The sequence below is a fragment of the Saccostrea cucullata genome, unplaced genomic scaffold (genome assembly GCF_032062105.1).
Source record: "Saccostrea cucullata isolate Sc308-1 unplaced genomic scaffold, CSIRO_AGI_Scuc_v1 ctg386, whole genome shotgun sequence".
In the NCBI taxonomy this organism is placed as follows: domain Eukaryota; kingdom Metazoa; phylum Mollusca; class Bivalvia; order Ostreida; family Ostreidae; genus Saccostrea; species Saccostrea cuccullata.
Window position 1 is genome coordinate 34,356 of NW_026928265.1, and position 24,142 is coordinate 58,497.

Sequence of the window (24,142 nt, forward strand, 5' to 3'; positions counted from 1 at the left end):
ATTTTCAGCGACGAATGTAAGATTACTGAACAAGACACGTGTGAGAGGGAGGAGAAAAATTGGCGAAGAGTACCAGTCTGATCGTGTTCGTCCCATCAAATCGCAAATTAACTTTAATGATATGGTGGTGAATCACATATCACAGTATCGGAACATATTGTGATCTTGGTGGGAATATAAATAAAGGTAAAAATACTTCTGCCTCCTATTTTACTTTTGTTTGATCGCTACACAAAGATCTAACGAAACCCCATTTGTAGGTCAAATCCAGTGACCTTTTCAATCCACCAATCAGCGCATTGGCTTTAGAATCTTCGGTTCAGATTCTCGTTATCGGAATAAGCGTGAAATTATTGATATAACCAAAGGTGTTCCGCATGGAGTAAAAATGGCCGCGGCCATTCCGCATGTGGCGAGGACTCCACAGAAAATTTACAGCACAACGAATGTATGTTGTCTCTGCGGATTTTCTTTTGTGGTAAAAGAAGTAGACAACGAAGGCAACATACAAATAAAAAAATTAGTGAAACTTAAACTTAAGTTAACCGAAGAAAAGCAGACAGCTATTCGGGATGTCATACAGACTGATCTTCCCCCAAACGCTGAAGGTGTTTGTGTAAGGTGCTTTGGGAAGGTTGAGAAAGTGTTGAAGTACCAAAAAGAAATAAAAGACATACTGACAACATTCGAAGAGAACATGAAAAGAAACAGGGCCAAAACGCCAGGATCCTCCACCCGTAAAAAAAGAGGTCGGGCTTCTCCCAAGACACACGAACAAGTAGGTCAAATTTAATGAACTAGGCTAATTCACTTGTGTTCTTTAACACAGAAATTTAAAGCAGAGTTAAATTTTCACATAGTAGAATATAACAGCTGCAGAATACATAGTAATTTCACAGCAGTCTTAGTGATTGTCCAACAGACACGTGGATTTTGTAGCCTATAACCCTAAAAGATTTTTACCTTATTTTTTAGTTTTAAGTAATATATATTCCCAATCTAATTAAAATTAGATCTTTGATGATCCGCTCCAGTTTGATCGCCGGAGTGGGTCAAAGATCTTATTTTAATTAGACTGACATATTCCATTGTTTAATTATTTTCTTTTGTAATTAGGTGACCATTCACAGACCAGCTGTTGAGCATGCCACTGCTACATGTGTTTCTGAGACTCGCTACAGGCCTATAATGCCGCAGCCACCACAAACTGAGGGTATGTTGCAATTACTAAAATAGTTATGAATTAATGCCTATGTTTTGGACAAATAAACATGATAAAAAATGTTAATCTTAATGATCTGGACAGTTTACTTCAAACTGTTTGACATAAATTAATCTTATGCCCTGTTTACACAGAGAGTTTAATTCCAATCAAAGGTAAAGTTACTGCGAATAAGCTTCATATGGAGAATTTAATGCAAATTAGTTTAATTTGAATTAGTTTACTACTTATTAAATTACTTTGCATTAGCTATTGTGTGAACGCAATTCAATTCGCATCAGTTTGATTCGCATTAGTTTACTTCGCATTAATTTACTGCGAATTAAACTCTTCATGTGAACAGGGCAATAGTTTCTCATTATCAATGGATAATCAGAGTCAAACAAATTTTAAAGAAGTCAACATCTAAGCATCACAATGCATCATTATTATTATCATATTAAAAGTGTAATATTCTGCATTTTGCAGGATCATTACAAGGCTGCAAAAGTTTTCCAGATATTACGGGCCATGATACTTTAGAGGTAATGCCATTATTGTGTAAATGCTTTATTTGTTACATTGGTGAAACATTATCAAAATAATAAAATTAATATTATGATTAATTTTTGAAGTCATATACTAATCACACTATAAATTCCTTTTCATCCAATTAGATTGCAGTAGATGTTCTACGGACATCAGCTGAGCCTGCCAAGGAGGATTTTGGTACGTATCACATTTTTTTAATTTTATTTAAAACCAAATAAATGATCATGATGTTTCTCAACTCTGTAAATATCGTAATAATTTCAGAGGATAAGAGTAATATATATATGTTGGCCGTTGTCAGTCATAGGTCCAAAACTCGAAGCTACAAAGAAAGTCAGAAGATCTCTGGGCTTCAGCAAAATAATTGAGAAAGACATAGATAATTCTGCTTACACAGGAGAAGTGAAGGTGTCAAAATTGTTGGATTTGTTTGTTTTGTTTAACAGTTCAATTTACCACAGATTTTTCTGTTTTGTTTATTTGATTAGAGCAAACAATTCTTCCAAAACTCAGAATTATTTGTGTAAGGGGGGGGGGGGCAAATCACTTGAATTTGTGAAGTGAATTCAAAATTTGCTAAAGAAGTGCAAGTAAGTTGAAAATTTTAATATTGTTTTGGAATGCAAATAAAACTGTGCTTCTCTGGGATAGTATGGTTCAAATAATTTGGAATGGAAATTCTAAATTTTAATTGTATGTCTCTTATTAATGTGTAAATTCATTCCTGGTTGCTCTTATATATACAGGGTCATGTTTATTTGAATCTTTTCATAGAGAGGCATGGCATCAATTTTATTGTTTTAATTTTTTATGATTTAAGTTTGATTTGTCAACAAAAAGGCCTGTTTTACTTTATTTATAAACAATTATTAACATGAATAATAATAATAAGCACATTAATTTAATTTTGTATTCCTTCTTAATTCTGAGAGGTGGGGTATCAGAATATTTATGTCAATTGATTTCAGAATATCTTTTCAAATATACCTCTACCTTGATCTGGCATTTAATAAGTAGTAAGATATTTTGTTCATAGTATACTAATGATAGGCCTTTTTGAAAATTGTTTTGATTTCCATGTTTAGTTCTATCTTGCAACTTTTATTTCTTGGAATTACAGGGTCGATGACATACTTTTTGATATCATGTTGAAATTTTAATTTTCCTTGGCCTCAGAGAAAGGTATTTATACACAATATATCAGATAAATTAAAATATAAATTCACTTGAAACTCGGTAAATAAAATACTATTACTGTCAGTTTTTATATCAAATTGAATACATAAGAACAAAGTTTAAATAAGTTAAGCTTGACCTAGACCTTTTACATAAAGGGGACTAAATCTGGTATAAGGCCAGAGGCCGAAGGCTCAAGTGAGCTTTTCTGATCAAAATTTGTCCATTGTCTGTCGTTGTCATTGTCATCATCGTCGTCGTTGTAAACTTTCCACATTTTCATCTTCTTCTCAAGAACCACTGTGCCAGGAAAGATGAAAATCATGTTGAATCATCCTCAGCTGGTGTAGATTCAAGTCTGTTCAAATCATGACCCCCAAGGCTAGAGTGGGGCCAAAATGGCCAACCAAAATTTTACATAGGAATATATAGGGAAACCTTTTAAAATCTTCTTTTCAAGTACTTCAAAGAGATCATTAGTGATATTTATATGGAATCATCCTCAGGTATGTTTGTTCAAATCATGACCCCCTGGGGGGTTAAAATTCAAACCTTGGTAAACTTTCAGTTCTGATCTGATATGTGCTTTTTCCTAGCCAATGTGCTCAGGTGAGGGCTGTGGCCCCTAGGCCTCTTGTTTTTTATTGTTGTCATTCAAAATAACCAGAACTAAGGGAAAGGTTTGATCAAATTATGAAATGTGCTTCTTTCTTTCAGTTGACAGTGTACTATCCAAGCCAGACAAAGAATACCTATGTCCTACAAGAACACCATAAAAGAATATGTAAGGCAATTCTACAAGGAGTTAATGTGGACAAAGTCATTGTTGATGAATTGGTTGCTGAAAACCCCTCACCAGTCATTGAGGCTGTTGCAGATATCCTAAAGCAAGAAAGTCAGAGTATTTGTAAACAAGGTTCAGGAACTTTATTGAGAAAGAAAAATCTTGATGACTTTCTTTCCTTTAGCTGGGAATCTCTGAGCAAAGAACTGAGTGTTAGTTGCCCAAATTTGATGACCTTAATGTCTTCAGTTGTGTCTGATGTGCCATTACAAATAGACAGCAAACCATTCCAGCACATGCTTGTGTCAGTTGCTGTAGGGCTTCATGCTCGAAACCAAGAGATGTCAGTCATTCAGTACATCATTGGCTTTATACTTACACATGGAGGCTGCACACTAACGGTATTATTTTAAATTTCAGAATAGCTTAAACCATTGGTTAAGAAATTTTTTGTTGAATTAAAAAAAGGGGGGTTACATCACTACATGAGATTGTGGTTGCATATACTGTTCTTGTATCTATCTGTTAAAATACTGAGTATGAATAATTTGACCAGAATACGAAAAATCCTTGTCTTTTTTATAATTATAACCTTAAGTTATTAATGGAAAAAACTTTAATTGCTCATATTTTTAAAACATATTGTTAAAATTGATATCTTCAGGGCTACTCAAATGTAAATTTTAAATATTTTCTTTACAATCTATTTAGCCCAAAGTAGGTTAAAAGTTACAATAATGAGGAAGTACGGGTAAACATGATAAGTCAATAGAGCAGTTGATGCATGTTTCTTGTTTTAATGGTTTCTTATAATTCACAGGACATAGAAAGACTTTCAAACATAGGCTTATCAGTCCATCCAAGAACTGTGCATAATCGATTGACAACCTGGCATGACAGTCTGGATAAAGACATTCTGAGTATACGTGATTCTTGGGCAAATGGAGGACATCAAAGATTTCAGCTTATTGGTGATAACTGGGACAAGAACATTCTCCCATCTTTTCGAACGTCCCAACAGAAAACTCTTTCCCTTCACCTCTTCAATGTTATCGCGGTTGTAGACCGAGTACCAACTCATCACTTGCAGAGCACACCAGTTCCATTAACTGAAGAACTAGATTACTCGATGTATATTCCTTCAGTCGAAGAACAGGACAAACTTCTTCAAGAATTGACCTTTATATTTGCAACCTCTGTGTTGTCAAATATGCCTCAACTGGAAGAGCATTTCCGGCATGTTTATCCAGTGCATCTTGAGCATAAATACAGCTCTTACTGTGGAATGAAAACTACCCAGGTATATCATTTAATCATGTCTTTTAAGATAACTAAAATGAACAATTACATCTAAGACATAAGAAATTATAGAGGATTTCTTTCATTTTATTGACAACACCATCATACATTGGCATATATAGTCATGAATGCAACAATTAACATACATAAAATAAAATATGAAAGAAAGCATATCAGGCTTACAGTTGATTGTTATGAGATCTGTCCATCCTACCTTTTTATTTAGTTTCCTCTTGGACTGTATAAATGCAATGAAAACAAAACAGCAGAGCTGATACAGCTGCTAAAAGATCTATCAGAGAAATATGTGCCTCAGCGTGATGAAGAAATAGTGGAGGAGGTTTTTTTTGGAGGTATGTTTATTTAGATTTGTGTATATAATGCAAGGAAATTGTAAGCTGAAATAGAATCATTTTACTGCATAGTATCTTGGAAAAGTTTTGGCTGTGGCAAGAATAAAAGAATTTAAATTAAGAGTAGTAGCTTTCTTCACGTCTTTTTAAGCACTGGATAAACATTCATCAAAGTATTTTAATTTAGGAGATAGATTGACAGATGAGCGTGTTCAGTGTGCCCAAGCAGCAATGAGCAATGCAGAAACACCTAAGAAAAGGCTCGAGGGATTCATATCAAAAACGGAAGATTTCCATCGATTAATGAACTTCTTGGAAGTACGTTTTCACATTTTTCTTGATAATGTTTTTTTATACTAATATAATATTTGTTTATCTAAGGATAGTTTTAGAAACAAATGAAAAATAATTTTAATATATGTTTATAAGAGGTCAAGTAATAATTTATCACTTTCTCATATGACTTTGTTGCATCTCTAGTAAACAAATTTGTGAATATTTTTCAGGCAATATACAAATTGACATTCTCAACTGAAAGTGCACAAGACAGAGGGACGGTTTACTACTACCGCAATTTACTTAATGCAAGAGACGTGAAAGGGAAAGTAAAAAATGCATATCGTCCGCACAAGATGTTGTACTACACCATTCTGGATGCAATTTGTCTTTTAATGTTTCTTGAAGAATTGAATATTGATGTGAATTCAGATGTACCCTTGCCTAGCCACTTCAACAACTTGACAAATGATGAAAAAATACAGTGGTTGAATGAAATTTGCAGTAAAATACTGAAGAAATATTTCTTTGATGGCTCATCAGATGTTTGTGAACAGTTGCGTGAAATTACAGGAAATCAAGATCATCCCGAGAACTACTGGGTACAAAATTTTGAAGATGGTCGAATCCGATGTCACTTTTGTCCAAAAACATATGCTTATGTAGGCTCGTTAAAAGCTCACGAGAGTAAAGTGCACAATGTCACCCTAGCAAAACAGTCCAAAGTGTCCAGAAAGAAAGATACCAAAGCAGATCAGCTTCAGGACTATGTTGTTATGCTCTTCAAGCTTGTGATGCTGCATAAGAACCTTGACAGTGCTGTGGACATGGGAGATGGTGAAAGATCTGTAAGATCAACTAAGTATGAACTGCCAATATACAACAAGACCAATAAGACAAAATACAGCATTGGATCGATTCATCTGACAGCGCTGACATCTGGCTTACTTCCTGCAAGCCAAGAAGAAAGATTGAAAGCAAACAGATTCATCAATCTACAAGGTGGTCCAAATAACAACATAGCTCTGGATGAATTTGTCGAGATGCAAAATAGAGACAGCAAAGTAATTTGCTCAGGGCACCAAACAGAGGACAGTATTGTCCAGCATTCGAAAGAGTATCCACTTCTTATTAACATTGCAAAACACTATGACATTGTTAGTAGCATTAAGGGTAAGAAGGGATTCCATCATCTTCCTTCCTACAAACAGGACGTCAGAAAAATTCTTCAGGATCTCCAGGAGCTAAACATTTTAGAACATACCCCTAAGCGCATCTTGAAGTGTAAAGGCCTGACCACTGAGAGAAATCCATTCAACAATGCCTATCAAGGGTTGTCCACCATGATTCATCGCCATCGACCATCATTTCCCTTTCGCCGTCTGCGTGATCCCCACATTTAAACTTATTTAACTTATATTCCTAATGCACGAGTTGGCATGAATTTTTATGAACATTGTATGAAACAATGTGCAAATAGTATCAAATGAGAATCAAATGTTAAATTTAGGTGTTTTTCCTTGTCAGAGTAAAGAACCTTTATGTAATTGTATTGGACATAATTTAATAGATACAAAATGACTATAAACAGTGATTGTTTTTCGCATATATCTTGTCCATTCAATTTCCAACACTGATTTTTGCTCATGTTAAAAATTCACAAGGTAAAATATTTAGGTTTAAAAACCCTTCAGAATTTTTTATATTCTCTCAAAGCTAAATAAAACATTTTTCAATATGTTTATCCTTGTCACATATTGCTATCAAATACTTGTATATATCACATCTCATTGTTTATGCACTGCTCAATTACTGCAACATTTTGTAAATAAAATGTTAATTCTTTATTATCTAATCTGTGAAGAATCAAATCCAAAAGTAAAGTGCCACAAACTTTGATCAATATGTGGTGGATTTGGGTAATAAATTTTAAGATGAAATTGCTTAGGCCAGCTTTAAAGAATTTAAAGTTTGGTTGCCTTTTCCCAATTGAATTGCTCAAAACATTGTTTAGCCTCCAGGAAACATTTTTAATGCATTATGGAAAAAAGATAATGAAAATTTAGCTTTGATGTAACAATTTAAGGGGGAGGGGATTGTCCACATACCTACCAGGGTACTTGCACTGACCCATTTTTTTTTATCCCCAGTCATGACAGGACAAACAACCATGAAACAACCAAGCTTCTTCCATAACTCCCATGCTCATTTTCAATAGGAATATGATAGATGCTAAGAAGTTTTAAAATACCCTGTTAGAAAAAGTAAAACACCAAATTTGATTTTTACATTTTTTAATGTTTCAATTTTGATTTGAATTTCCATTACTCAACATCAGTTGCATCACTACTAACACTATCTGAGTCTTCCATGACACAAAGTCCAAGAAAATACTGCTGAAGTGGCAGCTGTTTACAGTTTTGACAAGAACACTCCAGTTCACAAATATCACAACAACTGTGAATCCCTGTTTTTAAAGAATCTAATTGGGATGTTGAAAGGAAATCTTTCATGATAGAAATTCGTCGACATGTCTGTGTTTTGTATATATGCTTTACACTGATATCTGCATGTTGCAGGTGATATTTATTGTACAACAACAATGCAATAGACTCCTTGCCATCTCGGCCAATTCTTCCCACTTCCTGTATCAAGTCTGTGGTTGTAGACGGTATACCATATAAAATTACTGAATGACAGTTCACAATATCTATGCCCATTCCAAGGGCAGAAGTTGCTATCACAAGTTTTATTTGACTGTCACCATCCTGAAGATTTTTAATAATGTCACTTTTCTTTTCATCTGATGTCTCGGAATGGAACATATCTACTTTATCGATTAATGTTGGGTTTTCATTACATAAATAATTGTACAACTCAGACACCTCCTTAACACTGGTAGCATAAATAATTGTGCGTGGAAATGCCTCCAATTCCAAAGAATCAAGTAAAAACTGCATGGACATTTCTATGGAGCTGTCAATTTTTTTAACATAGTATTTAATATTTGATTTATCTGGTGATCTTATAATTAATGTTGTACATTCTTTTTGTAACCCAAGTTCCTTCATAACTGTTCTACGAATTGTCTTGTTACATGTTGCACTGACAGCCAGTAAATTTGCAGACGGAAACATGGACCTAAGCTCTCCTAGGTGCCGGAACCATTTCCTAAAGGCCAGCTGCTCCTCATCCCCTAATCCTCCCCTGCAAGTAAAATTGTATGATAATACATATGAGAATAAAATAAATTAAAAAGAACTATTTACTCAAATGTGTGGTTAAAAATGATTTAATTATTAAATGAAAATAAGGTTGCCATCGATTGGAGTGAATGAAAGACTTCAGTTAAAAAATGCATGTCTCTTACCATGTGCACATAGTGTGGCATTCATCTACTACAATTGTATCAACTTTAAATTCCTGAAGTATTTGCCGGAAGCCACTGTTGCCAACCAATACCTCTGGCGATGCAATAAGATAATCAAACTTGCCCTCCGCAATAATTTGGTCACTGTCTTTACTCTGGCCTGTAAAAAAAAAATGGCTATAATCTTGGTAGCATACTCGTATTATCCGATTGTACCAGGCCCTAAATAGTCATAACATTTTAGAGCGCGGAAATGATGGGGTGACTGTTTGATTTACCTCGACTCTAACAGTCGAAGATCCGCATTCTTCCCCCCAATGTAATTATATTTAAAAAAAAACAAAAAAAAACCTACCTTTGTAAACTGCTTTAACATTTGGAATAGAGTTCAATCTGTCCACTTGATCTTGCATTAACGCAATTAAAGGCGAACAAACGATAATCTTTCCGACGTTGTAAGAGTCTAAGTCTGGGCACAGGGGCTTGTCACGAAATATTTATCTTACCCCTACTATAAAAATAGTGTATTTTTATAGTAGGGGTAACTTTATTAAAAGAAGATAAATATTTCGTGACAAGCCCCTGTGGTCTGGGGATCTCTATATCTAGGCCAAGTTTTGTTTTGGGTACGATCGCACCATTTTTGACAGAGTAATGCCCCTTGGACTTAGAAAAATTTCAATTATTTGCAGTTTCCGCTCATTTTCTTTGCAACGGTTGCACATACTGAAATTAAATTTGGTATACAGATATGTCACATGAATATCTAGGCCAAGTTCCGTTTTGGGTACGATTGCACCATTTTTGACAGAGTTATGCCCCTTGGACTTGGAAAAATTTCAATTATTTGCTATTTCCGCTCATTTTCTTTGCAACCGTTGCACATACTGAAATCAAATTTGGTATACAGATATATCACATGAATATCTAGGCAGAGTTCTGTTTTGGGTACGATTGCACCATTTTTGACAGAGTTATACCCCTTGGACTTGGAAAAATTTCAATTATTTGCAGTTTCCGCTCATTTTCTTTGCAACCGTTGCACATACTGAAATCAAATTTGGTATACAGATATATCACATGAATATCTAGGTTAAGTTCTGTTTTGGGTATGATCGCACCATTTTTGACAGAGTTATGCCCCTTGGATTTTGAAAAAAATTTAATTATTTGCAGTTTCCGTTCATTTTCTTTGCAACCGTTGCACATACTGAGATGAAATTTAATATACAGATTAATCAGATGAATATCTAGGTCAAGTTCTGTTTTTGGTACAATCGTGCCATTTTTGACAGAGTTATGCTCCCTTGGACTTAAAAAAAAATTCCAATTTGGGGGGAGGGGGGCATAAGTGTTTTACAAACATCTCTTGTTTTAACATTTGAACATCCAAAACAAGCTATTTTTGACAGATTTAGGCACATCCCTGCATTTGAAATTATTATACCCCTTCTGTAATACCTCTTTATAAATTAATACCATAAAACCGCCTATTTCCCAGAGAAGAGACTATTTCACTCATCTGAAGACCACTCCCTGGAAAATCAGAGTTACTCCCTGGGACTACTCCCTCGTGAATATTTATTAGTCATTTTAACCAATGAAAGTGTTCAGTGGGCGGAGCGTTCCAGGAACCTCGAGTTTGTGACATCATGTATTTAGCAATGTAACTATAACGTCAAAACATTTCAACATGCAATGTCAAAATCATAGTTACTTGAATTCTAGCAAAATGAAGACAATTATAAATTCTTGGAAAAATCAGTGAAAATATTTTTTAAAAAATAATTACATTGTTCAAGGACACGATGCATTATTAAGTTATCTTTTAAACCAAGTGCAATTGTGATTTGTGATTCCCCTCGGGGAACCATAAATTTGCTATTTCCCTGATCGTATCCATTCCATAAATGCATACTATGATGCCATGGCGTAAAGAGTGCAATATACATGATGTCACAATGCTTTTAAAACATCGCAATACATGCACGAGGCTTTATTAGGGCAGTGAGTCAGTGACCAGATAAAGCTTTGGTTTATTAGGTTACATTTATTAGGTCAATGCAAGGGATAGTTGAAGAATAAAATCCTTTATGGGGTCCATTATTCTTTACTTTGCTGTGGCATAGTTTCAAGTTCAAGTGCTACTTTTCTCTTCCTTTGTTACAAATACAAATCAGAGCTACAGTCTCATCAGAGATTTCTGGTTTAGCCATTGGTATTAGTAATTGGAGGCTTCCTTTTCTTCATGGTAGTTATCATAACAATCTGAAGGAAAATAATCCCCATCAAACCCAGGTTTTGTTTGATTACCTGTGTATGCATTATTTATTACAAAAATGTATTATGAGAATTCTGTGTTTTTGAACTTTATTTTACAGGGTTTGGGAACCATCAATTTGATGTCGAGAGTTTCAACTTATCCTAGGCCTGGTAGACTTTTAGCTAATAGCATAAATTTAGACTTACGGACTAAAAATACAAGGTGAAGATAAGTAAGGAAAACACAGCCTTGATAAATTTCAGAGAATTCTTGATGGAAGAGTATGCAGACCTGGACCAAAAATTTGTAATATGAATAATTTTGAAGAAAGAACAATCTTGGCATTTCAGAGAATTCTAAATGGAAGAGTGCAAGTGTTGTTACTTGAACAATATGTACATGAAATCTGTCCTTTGACAACATCTGACATTGGATTTGTAGTGCTGTATTTAATGAACTGGGATCTGCATGAGTTATCAAACTTGAGATTTGGCATTTATATTGATTGCATACATTAAAATATTCAATGTATAACAACCATATTTTGTACCAAAGTAATGAATGGTCCAATATCGGATCATGGTAGCAGCTGCAATTTGATGGTGTTATTCAATAAAAATGATTCATAGTAGGAATTTGCCAAATTTTGATTATTGTCCAATTAATTGCATCTTGATTTCAACTTTGAAGTACGGTATATGGGCAGCACGTTTTTTATTATAAAGATATTGTAAATTGTAAAGTGAATCTGAAACAAATCTCTTGGTGAAAAGATGCATAAACTCTATCATTATTATACTATGAAATAAAACATATATCACATATATTTTGACAAACTAAAAACATTTTTTTTAATCATGGGTAGAAAACTCTTCAAAATCTTTTAAGAGAAAAATGACCAGCTTCTTTCATGTTTTAGATTTTGTCAATTTGGTTCATTTCACATTTATTGTTTACTAGCAATGTGTTTTAATTAGTTTAAAATCATTCAAAATTGTTCAAAATCCCTTGTTTATACATTCAATACTTTAAATTTGCATTTCCAAAAGCAAAACAATGAGGCAATTGTTATTTGAATTTTCTCTACCATTTTCTTAAAAGAAGTAATTCATTTTTTAAGTATTTGAAGTATCAGGTTACTCAGATAATGATGATTTATTGAGCTACCCAATTGTTGACAATAAATAAATCATATATTGTAACATTTAGTACTCATTTTCTAAAAAAATGAGACAAAAACAATTCCACTCAAGAGGGAGAGAATGAAAAAAAAAAATAAAAGAAAATGGATAATAAACTGGGGGTGACTTTTTTTAGTGTTCCCATGGGTTTTCTTGGATTTGAATGACAAAAATGTAATAAAAGATGTGGAGATAATGAACAGTATTTTATATAAAAGTCCATAAAACAATACAAAATACAGTGTAAGTGGAAATTTTAGCGAGATGCAAAACTGTTAGCGAGAAGTTATTTTAGCCATTTCAAAAATGCCACCAAAGAAGCTATTTCAAATGAAACCCAAATTAATTTTTAGTGATGTCAGTGCCTTCACTAATAATGCCAAAATAAAATTCTCGCTAAAGTTTCCACGTATACGGTAGGAGCAGAGGAAACATGGACCTCAAAAAATTAGAGGTGGGATCAGGTGCCATGGAGGAGCGAGCATCCCCTGCCAAACAGTCACACAAGCTGTGTGCTCCTTGTCACGATCCCGAAATAGCGGAAAATTCTATCGTCAATTCAGTGTATAAATATTGGACTAACAATAACAATGCTGACTGAAAAATATCAGTCAGCATTTGACTCAATTGTATTTGCTGACAAGGTCATTGAATCGACGGTAGGACCTATAAAATCATGACTTTAAACGAGACTGCCGATATTCTTGTTTCATCAATTTGCTTGTTAATAATTTACCTTGTTTTAGAAATTGATCATATGCTGTAGGCACTTTGAAAAAACTAGTTCGACTTCTTGGAGGTCTTCCATACATACACAGGATAATTTTTAGACCCAAATACTGTACATGAACATTGAAAATACATGTTTAAAATATATGAGCTCCTATATAGATATATGTGCCCCATAAAGGAGCTCCAATATCTTGAACATGATTCAGGTCTACAGTCATAAATAGAGGCAAGATCATAGAAAAAAATATCCACTTAGCTATAATTAAACAAAAAAAAAACAAGACGCCCTTGGGCCGCATAGCTCACCGGAACAGAGTAGCTAGGAAAAGAGCAGAAATTTCAGTATCGAAAAGTCTTAATTAATATAGGTGGTTCCAACCTACCCTGAAGGGGGAGGAGTCATGCTCTGAACAAACTTGAATAATTGAATCTACACTAGTTAAGGATGATTCAGATCTACGGTCAAAAATAGAGGGGAGATCTTGTAAAATAAAAATATTCCCTTACCCTCCCCCTCATCCCCACCCATCACTTGAACAAATCTAATGTAGACTACATGAGGATGCTTCCATTTAAATGTTACTGATTACATGTATGGCTTTGCTGCTCTTGAGAAAAAAAATTCTCAAAAAATTTTCCTATATATTTTTTGCTTGTCAATTGTGCCCTTCCTACCCCAGGTCATGATTTGAAAAAGCTTGAATTCACACTACCTGTGGATGCTTCCATATAAATAGGACCAATCATGGCTTTGCTGTTCTTTAGATTTTTCCTATATATTTCTATGTAAAAACTTAGATTCCCTATTGTGGCCCCGCCTTTCCCCCACAGGTCATGATTTGAACAATTTAGAATCTACACTACCTGAGCATGCTTCTACATGTTTCATCCTCTCTGGCCCAGTGGTTCTTGAGAAGAAGATTTTTGAATAACCCCACCCTATTTAGTCTTTTCTTGATTATCTCCCATTGGAAGGCGACTTGGCCGTTCATTTTAACAAGTTAAACTTCCCATCATGTAAGGATGTTTTGTACCAACTTTGGTGAAAATTGGCTTAGTGGTTTTTGAGAAGAAGTTGAAAATGTGAAAAGTTTACAGACGGACTACTTACAAAAAGTGATCAGAAAGGCTTGAGTCTTCAGTGAGCTAAAAAAGGATAAGTTTTTTTCAGACAGACAGAGCAAACACCGCATGCCCCCAAATCTTCAATTATGGGGGTTAAAACTATCGGTGCAAAATTACATCGAAATACAGGTACAAATTTCCTACAAATATAAGCACAAAACAAGACTGGAGTAATAAGTTTATTATATTGTTTCAGATTTTTTTTTCTTAAATCAATCCACACCAAGTAAAACATCTCTAAATTTCAGTAACTTATCAGTATCCAGTTTGTGTAGAGTTTTCATCTGCTAATAAATCTGTACATATTATGTATTGATATATGGTTATCTTGAAATGTTTCAAGATTGATATCGTATGGACACTGATTTCTCAGATTAGATACACTATAATGTCAGAAGGCTCATAGACTCAGTGATAAAGAATTACAAGCATTGTACAAAATTTAGTGATAGCAATAGCTTTGACAGTTTATCAATCCATCTAAATCTATAAAATAGATCTTTCTCCTTCTTCAGGTCCTTTTCTTTCTAACAAAACATTTTCAAAGCTGGATATGACATCATTCACTGGAGGTACTGAAATGTAACAATATCATTACATGTATATCACCTGATTGTTGATCAATGAAAATAACACATAACAAGAGGCCCATGGACCACAATGCTCACCTTAAAATGAGCTCCCATAACATGCATTTCTGTCCCTTCATCACAATTTGCATTTATCTCAGTTTCAAAGACAGTATTCAAAATATTTTTACAGAAACTTCATATGCTTACACATAATAAATAATGAGAGAACCTCTCCACTGCATCCACTTTTTTGGACATTGACCTTTCTTTTGACATTGATCTTAATTTCTTGAATTTGTGTTTAGCCTAGTTTCAAGAGTTATTAATAATATTTTTGTCAAACCTTATATGCTGATACATATTTCTGGGACCTATTTAATTTCATCAAAATTTTTTTACTTGATTTTTCCTACAATTTAATTTGTTCAAATCAGTTTTAAAAGGATTAGAAGAATAAACTAGGAAGATTTTCAAATGATTCAAAAAAAAGTTTTCTTCTTTTCTGAATTATCTCCCTTCAGCCTAAATCCTACCCCTTCAATCTTGCCTTTTGATTTTGTTGAATCATGGGGGGAGAGATTAAAATGTAAAAAGTTTACAGATAACAAAAGGCCCATGGGCCACATCGCTCACCTGACAAGCTTTGACCATTCTGCTCTTTACCAGATTTCCCCCTTTGTAATACATATTGTAACCCAACCCTACCCCACTGATATAATTTAGACAATTTGAAATGTACACTACATGTACCACAGGATGCCTTGATTCCCCATTGTTAAACTTTGATTCCCCATGGTGGCCCCGCCCTTCCCCCGGGGGTCATGATTTGAAAAATTTAGAATCTACACTACCCCAGGATGCTTCCATATAGGTTTCAGCTTTTCTGGTCCAGTGGTTCTTGAGAAGAAGATTTTCAAAGATTTTTCCTATATATTTCTTTGTAAAACTTTGATTTCCCATTGTGGCCCCGCTCTTCCCCCGGGGGTCATGATTTGAACAATTTAAAATCTACACTACCTCAGGATGCTTCCACATAAGTTTCAGCTTTTCTGGCCCAGTGGTTCTTTAGAAAAAGATTTTTTAATGACCCCACCCTATTTTTGTCTTTTCTTCATTATCTGCCCTTGTGAAGTTGTGAGGGTACATGGCCCTTTATTTTAACAATTTAAATTCCCTTTCACGCAAGGATGCTTTGTACCAAGTTTGGTCAAAATTGGCCCAGTGTTCTTGAGAAGTCGAAAATGTGAAAAGTTTACAGACGGACGACGGACAAAATGGGATAAGAAAAGCTCACTTGAGCCTTTCTCAGGACAGGTGAGCTAAGAACGCTATTTTATATGATGGATAGCAGAAACTCTATGATCAGAGAAATTTACCTAAGCCTATGGCTCAAGTGAGCTAAAATGCACAATAAATTGTCTGATTTTAACATAATATCAATACAGGGTAAATTTAAATATAGAGCCCACTAGATACTGTACATTATTAAATTAATAAATTCTGGAGTATAAGATTTAAACCAGAAGTCTCTGTTGAGACTGTAGCTCTACTGGTTTGTACTTATAACAAAGGATGAGAAAAGAAGCCATTGCCATCAGAACAAAACTTGAGAAGGAGTACCACTTAGCATTTTAAAGGAATTTCACAGACATTTCTATTTTTAGTAACAATGGCAACACTGTTCTTTGAAATTAAAACTGGTGCACTTTTTTATGTATCCTAGTATAGTCTACTTGTGTGCCAAGTTATATTGAAATCAGACCAAAATTGTAGGAGGAGTAGCGTTTTAAAGGAATTTCACAGAAAATTCTATTTTTAGTAATCATGGCAACCCATTTATTGAAATCAAAATTTGATGCGCTATTTTATGTATCTTAGTGTAGTCTACTTGTGTGCCAAGTTATATTAAAATCAGATCAAAACTGTAGGAGTAGTAGCATTTTGAAAAATTGTTTACAGATAGACAGACAGACAGACAGCTAGACAGACGGATGGACGACCGACACCTTACTATCCCATAAGCTTTTCTGGTCTCTGACTAGTAGAGCTAAAAAATTAATAAAAAATATCTGCAATGCCCTCAAGCTTTTTTTTACACCCTCCCTAGGTAAATCTGCCATTATCTATAATAAATAAATCACTTCTTTAAATTCTGTAGAACAGAATGTCCATTTTACCTTGTCATCCATATTTCTTTAAGTTAATAATCCTTTTCTTTCTTTACAACACTGTTTTCTTTCTTTAGAACATTTATACATCTAAAAACCAAAACTCTTTGTAGCTCCTAAAAAATAAATGAACACATAATTCTTTCAATTATTATGGAATATAATTTTGATTTCTCTTGCAATTGATGACTGATGATTGATGATTGTTTTAAAATGCAATGAAGAGTGTTTTACATAAAACAAAACAAGGAATCAGTATCAGATTTTGAATCTTGATTCTGGGAACTACTCAGCATGATATTATATCATAAAATATGTATACACAGAACATGAACACAGAGAGCATGGCTAAACTAGTTCAGTGAAAGTGTGCTATACATAAGGCAATCATTAAAACAAAACTGTAAAGGAAAAATAACCAAGCTTGCCTGTTAGCTCTAAAATCAAAGGCTGATGGCCTTGTAGACGAGGGCTGATGGCCTTTGTTGACCTAGGGTTTGAGTGAGGCCGGTGGCTTTAAAAACTTAAGAGTAGGCCGATGGCCTGAGATATACAGTGGCCGATGGCAAAGGTGACCGATGGTCACAAGTAGGAAATTATTTTAGGGCAGATTAATACACGTCAAAGACTTACTTAAAAGATTGACCATGTGTTAATTCCCATTATGTGTTGGCTGATGGCCTGAGATCATGTTAAGAGGCTGATGACCAAGATGACCTACGGCAGAGCTCCAGATAATTTTTCACCATAAAGCGTATTTACTCCATGATTTTTTTTATCAGTGCAGATTTTCATTTTCAGCAAAATGATTGAAGAGTATTTTGTTTATATTTCAATGTTTTAGCCTTTATTTTGAGCTTGTAATCGAAGTATGTGTTTTTGAAGAGAGAAAAAACTTTCAAGGTCAGTTCCTGCATTTATTTAAATAAATTTTGTAAATACCAGCAAGACTTTTTGCTAAGATTGGGAAGCATTCTTTTTTGACAAGGAAGATTATATAGTAGGTCAAGCTACCAAAGAGTCAGAGACACAAAAAACTTTTCCTTCATTTACAATATTGTATCAAGAGTAAACTGAGAGAAAAGAATCTTCGTAAATGTGGTAAGTTGAGAGAGATGAAAAAATTGGCTATGAACCCATAATAAAAAAAAGTTATTCTTAGTGCAAAGTCTTTCTACAGAGAAATTGCTTTTAATCTTAAACTCCTTTTCTTCCTCCCGAAATTGAGATCGTCGTCGTCATTACTAGAATATTCCTTGTCACTAAAAGGCTTTTGAAGCTGCACTTCCTATTCAAAAAAATCAAACACTGAGTTGACCTCTATTTGTATCATTAAGTAAGTCATACCTGTATTCTTCAACTTGTTGTTCGCAGTACTGTGTAATGTGTATGTATGATTGCTAATGTGTAATTGTACGCTCTATTTTAATTTTCAATGCGTATTTTGTAAAATTTAATGAGTATTTCTGCAAATACGCACCTTATCTGTAGCTCTGCGACGGTCATAAAAAAATTTGGAAAGATTAACACATTAAGACATTATAGGATTAACAATGTTTTAATACCCCCTCTCATAAGTCGTTTCCCTTGATAAGATACTGAAGGTGGTGGGGAACTGGTAGTTCAGTTCCAAAACAACAGAGAATCAATGTAACATGAGAATCAAGCTATTGTCTATAAGTGAAATGATTTGATTTGCACAAGAAATCACTGATAATAATAAGCTGACAAATGGTGCGAAACTCTGTACTTTATATAAACAGTACAAGTATTTAATTACATTAAAAATAATATTTAGGAAATCTTTTCATCACAATACTTGTGAATGGATTTTAATCCATACAAAGTCAAAATTGAAAGGTTTATATCCAGATTCCCTACTCAGGCTAAGTGGTTTGCCCTAATTTCCTATTTGCCCTGAGTGGATGCACTTTGGGTGGTTTTCTTCAAAGTTAACATTACATTGATTTTCATGGAAGGAAAAATAATTCCATGTTCAACTCCAAAACATTGAATGTCCTCTATTTACTCTATTAAAATCACAATCAAATACACTATAAATCTCTCACTGTGTAGAGATATCAAGTGACAGTCTTCAATACATTAAAAGCCTCCCCCCATAGCCACACATGCAGAAACACAAGCAATAACACTTCTACCTGTAAATTTCATTCCAACATTGCCAGGTTAGTTCTTACTTAGGACAATATCCATACATCTCATGATCTGCAATATAAGACAGTACATGTATTTTGATGATCTGGTCCTACAGTGAATAAAATCTGAGTAGACAAATTAATACGATTATGTTATAGTTTTACTTCAACTTGAACCCCAATCAAAGCATTAAGTTTCAATAGATGTGAAAGACTTACTGCAGAGAAAATTAAAGTTAAAACTGTAAAATACAAGTACATGTAACTGTTATATACTACACCCTTCATACAGGTACATAATGCCCCATTACACAAGCTTCACCTGCCTCTGTCTTTGGCTAATGCCCCTGCTGATGCCCAGCTAATCCAACCCAGCTGGAATCTCTCTTGTTCCATTGTTCTTCTCCACATTCACTTCAGCCAGCTTTCTTCTGAGTGCCATGTCATTGCCGGAGTACAAATCATGTTGATTTTCATCCTAGGACTATAAATAAATAGCCAATCCAATACCACTTCCTGAGAAATGTTTCAATCTAGTTGTTTTTATTTTATAAACTGTTATTTTAGAAATATACTTAAATTATGCCAATTTAACTATATATGGAATGTTAATAAAGAAATATATGTAAATTATGCTAAATTATCTATATGTACAACATAAATCACTAAACAATTCCATTCTTATATGGAAAAGAAGTACAGAGACAATTCGAACTACCTGTTTCTTTGGTAGGCTAGCTCTTAAATTTGATCTGCAGTTTGACAGAACATGATATGATAAGAATTGAAAGCGTAACCCTCATTAAAAGAATGCGTGACACTTACTTGTACATAAATGATAAGTAATAGCAGCCTACTTACAGCTTAAGCTTTGTCTGACGTCGGCTTCTTGTTTATAATCGCACAGCACATGGCCTTTTCAGGTGACGGTCTCTCTCGCATCGACGCTTGACTCCCGTCACACTTGAAATAATAAAATCTTCACGCTTCAAATAATAAAAACTTCACGCTTCAAATAATAAAAACTTTACGCTTCAAATAATAAAAACTTCACGCTTCAAATAATGTAGGAAAATCTCTCTCACTTTAACGCTTGTATCCGTCACGCTAGAAATAATAAAATCGGCAGTCACAATCTTATAATTATTGTGGAGAGGGGAGTTTTCGTTACTGTCACTAAAAAAGAAGTTATCTTTCCTGTTGAAAATAAAAACAAAGTCCCGTTTACACCATTATTATTGTTGCAAAGATTATATAACGAAGATTTCGGAAATAATTGTTTTAAGTTTTTTTTTTTTTTTTTTTTTTTTTTTTAATAAACAAACAATCACTACATTATTATTACAGGGGATGTAATGTTATAAAATGATGAAATAAGAATAATTATGATCTTGAAGTAAAATAAAAAAAAAAATAGATGTGTACAAAATAAAAAAAAAAAAAAAGTTTTTTTTTTTTTTTATTTACAATTACATGTATAATATCGTGTCCACATTAACTGGCAAGGTTATTATTGTAAAGTGTGAATAATTATGATTGGAGAAGAAAATAAAATAATGTATACACATTTAACTGACAAGATATAAATGTTGCAGGAAAATAATAAAATGTTGTAAAAAAGCAAGATTTTTAGTTTTGTATGATATAATTATTTTTGGTATAATTATATAGGAAAAAATAATAATAATGTGGGGGTACCCTACGGCTTTAGTAAAATAAAAAAAAAATGTAAAATAAAAAAAAAATGTGAACAAAATAATAAAAAAAAATATTTTTTTTTTTTTTTTTTTTTTTAATTGTAAAGTTTGAATAATTATAATTGCAGAAGAAAATAAAATAATGTGTACACATTTAACTGACAAGATTATAAAATTGTTGCAGGAAATAATAATAATGTTGTAAAAAAGCAAGATTTTTAGTTATAATTATTTTTGGTATAATTATATAGGAAAAAATAATAATAATATGGGGGTACCCTACGGCTTTCCATACTATGGATTAACAAATTTTTCTTCACTGAATCAAGTACCTGTGATCGCTGTACAGGAAAGAACAGCCAAAGTAAGAAAGATAACTTCAACATTCAGTCGTTTTATATTGTACACAAAAGTAATCTACCTTCCTGGATAGTTGAATTTTGCATAATCTGAATTTAACTTACTTTTATCGTGTATTTTTTATGGTTAAGAAGAATTTGCAAACTTCCTGATAAAAACATTTTAAACGATTTGAGTCAAAAACTTGTCCGACTTCACAACTTTGGATCCTATAACGACAAAAGCTATATTCATAGATAGGAACCAAACATGTGATCAAAAGATTATTATTTATATGTACATGTATCATTGAAAATTCAAGAAACGTATCCTTGCTTTAGTGAGAAAAAGTTGACTAGAATCCAAATCTCAATTGAGTGGTTATCTTTTATATCATATTTCAATTTCGAAAAGGACATGAATATTGTTTTTCCACTCATTTATTTTTAATATTTTCTATTTCCATTATAGTTTTTTTAATAACTACAAACTTTTCCATTCTTTTGTTTTCTTTCATTTTACGCTCTCCAGGAAACGCTTGGATAATGATCAAACGGATGACATTGTTATAAGACATATTAACATTGTCAGATTCTTTTAAAAAATATATGTTTTAGGAATTACTATGGCTGTTGTGATTTGTGAGCGCGCGTGTGTGTGAGAGGGTGTGTGTGTTGAAGGGGGGGGGGGGCTAAATGCTTGTGTAACTGAGTATAAAGAAACTCCTATTATTAATAACAAAAGGATTTTTTAAAAATTAATATAATCTTAGTCCTTTACAATTAAGGGAAAAATTACAATGAAGAGGAAAAAAAATTTCAAATCCTTAAAAGTCAGGATTATGTTACATCTGTCTCAGAAATCATTCGAGATTTGTACATTTTCCGACTTTTTAACAAAAGACCGCACTCAAAAATATAAATTTTAACTCATCATAGTGGAAATAGAACAATATTATCGCAGATAATTCAATTTATGCCTCTATGAGAAATATATTATATTTCACACCTTAGGATAATTCCGTATATCCCTGCGCAGTCTGCAGGATATGTGCCTTTAGCGCAGCGCAGTTATCATATAACCTTTCATTGCGAAAGCGCAAGCATTTCCTTTCTCGACAGAGTAAACCAATCAAAATCCTTGATTTTGTTGCGCCATTTTTGTTAGCCTGGTAGTGCCTTGAAAAAAAAAATGAAAAAGTTTGTGGAAAAGGGGACCTGCGTACATGGGGCCTCAATTATTGGTCAGCTTCTTAGCGGAGAATCATCGGTCCCTGTAATTTATGCAGTGGAAATTATCCTCATATCGTGGAACCTACTTCGGTGGAGGCACAGATGGGTTTTGGCAGGGGTTTACTTCGACAAGTCGGACAACCCCCTATGAAAAATTTGGAACAAGGGGACCCTTTCGCCCATGCATTTGAGAAGTTCTAGGAATGCAGTGATCGTGATTTCCTGTCAATTAAGGGCAGTATTGTTTTTGGTCATTATAACAAAACAAATTATGTTTTAACACTGTTTAACGTTTACATATTTGGAGCAGCTTTTGAATCATTATTTATACTTCATTTTGGTTAATCTGCATGCCTTTATAAAATACAGGCTAACTGGCGGTGCAACAGCTAGGGCAAATCATTTTCATAACTTATATTTATTTACCATATGTACCTGTTACCACTTCATGGATTCTCCTTGTGATTTGTCTTTCTGATGTACAGTAAATACATATAATGGAAACAATAGCATTCATGTCAAAATTATTTTCCAAATAGTTATTTAACTTGTATCATTGCCCCGATTATGTTACCCCCTTTTCATCGAGAGAATTGTTAGTTGTCTCAGCTAGACCTATCATGTGTACCTAATCTATTTACAGTCATTGTTCCATTGGAATATTATGCAGCTGCATCAAATGTGAATTTTAAATGACTGTTTGATTCTACAATTTTATTTATCCTGTTTACACTGGAGTTAATAACCCGCCTGATCATGGAACCTGTTTACGCATAATTTATGGCCGTGGTGTCCTTGGTGGTTGATATAATCATTGTTTACACGTGGAAATATTGGATTGTTTACAAACACATGCATGTGTTAAACCAAGTATTAAACTTTCTTCTGTGCACATGCACATGTTAAATCATTTCAGCAGTTCAAACTTTCTTCTGTAGTATATTCATAAGAATTACTAAATTAAGACATTTCTATGTGTGTCATTTATAATAGTTCTATCATTGGAACATTGTGTTTTCTTTTTTACTTAAGGGAAATATATGTTGTGTCATTGGGATTTGAATGCATTTCAATCTTCTGCATGATGCAGTGTGCAAATTTGAGATAAAATAAACCGAGAGCAATTGATTATCTGTACAAAATGTGTCAAAGGGGTTTTCGGTCAATTAACCTGTCCGCTGATCTACACATACATGTATTTGCTTTTTTATGAATCTGTGTTTGAGGTCAATTGGGTCACCACGGGATGTCAGCTGGAGTATCATGGATTATACTCTGGTCTCACCGGGGGTTCTCGGGGAGTCTATCCTCCTATCCTTTCTGATCCTGGCTCCGGATGGAGTCCATCTTCAGTAAACTCCATTCACTGTCCAGCGTATGTGGAATGTTATTTTGCTTGTGCATTTTATCATCTTTTCAAAGAAATAAGATCCAGTACACCATTTTATGTTCTATATTATTTTTATATAGTCTTTATTATATTATGCTCAGCTCAGGGCTATATGAAGAGTTGTGTACTGTTTCTTGCATATCGAGTTAACAATTTACAGAATGTTTAACACAATTTCTCTAATGATGCGAAGATATCAATGAAGTTGATAACCATTTTTTGCAGCATTAGAAAAAGGGAACATTTGGTAATTGCCATATATCTGAAGACATATTA

The 24,142-nt window shown here is 33.7% G+C and overlaps 3 protein-coding genes and 1 long non-coding RNA gene across 4 annotated transcripts; 2 read left to right on the forward strand and 2 right to left on the reverse strand.

Moving 5' to 3' along the window:
• The first annotated feature begins 302 nt into the window (after nt 1-302).
• On the forward strand, nt 303-3,781 carry LOC134276988 (uncharacterized). Its single transcript, XM_062759272.1, has 6 exons — nt 303-778; nt 1,117-1,213; nt 1,691-1,746; nt 1,879-1,930; nt 2,874-2,935; nt 3,647-3,781. Exons 1-5 carry the CDS (start codon nt 389-391, stop codon nt 2,903-2,905), a joined length of 627 nt encoding a protein of 208 aa, XP_062615256.1. The 5' UTR covers nt 303-388; the 3' UTR covers nt 2,906-2,935; nt 3,647-3,781.
• Nucleotides 3,623-7,044, forward strand: LOC134276989 (uncharacterized). Its single transcript, XM_062759273.1, has 5 exons — nt 3,623-4,114; nt 4,534-5,013; nt 5,239-5,365; nt 5,553-5,683; nt 5,872-7,044. Exons 1-5 carry the CDS (start codon nt 3,623-3,625, stop codon nt 7,042-7,044), a joined length of 2,403 nt encoding a protein of 800 aa, XP_062615257.1.
• An 874-nt stretch (nt 7,045-7,918) lies between these two features.
• Nucleotides 7,919-9,424, reverse strand: LOC134276990 (ATP-dependent DNA helicase RecQ-like). Its single transcript, XM_062759274.1, has 3 exons — nt 9,367-9,424; nt 9,012-9,171; nt 7,919-8,848 (listed from the first exon to the last, which is right to left on the reverse strand). Exons 1-3 carry the CDS (start codon nt 9,422-9,424, stop codon nt 7,966-7,968), a joined length of 1,101 nt encoding a protein of 366 aa, XP_062615258.1. The 3' UTR covers nt 7,919-7,965.
• Nucleotides 9,425-14,477: 5,053 nt separating this feature from the next.
• Nucleotides 14,478-20,492, reverse strand: LOC134276987 (uncharacterized). The gene is made up of 5 exons (XR_009994156.1): nt 20,070-20,492; nt 19,531-19,692; nt 19,212-19,278; nt 17,062-17,168; nt 14,478-14,887 (listed from the first exon to the last, which is right to left on the reverse strand). It is a non-coding gene; the product is annotated as an uncharacterized LOC134276987 (long non-coding RNA).
• Between the last annotated feature and the right edge of the window lie 3,650 nt (nt 20,493-24,142).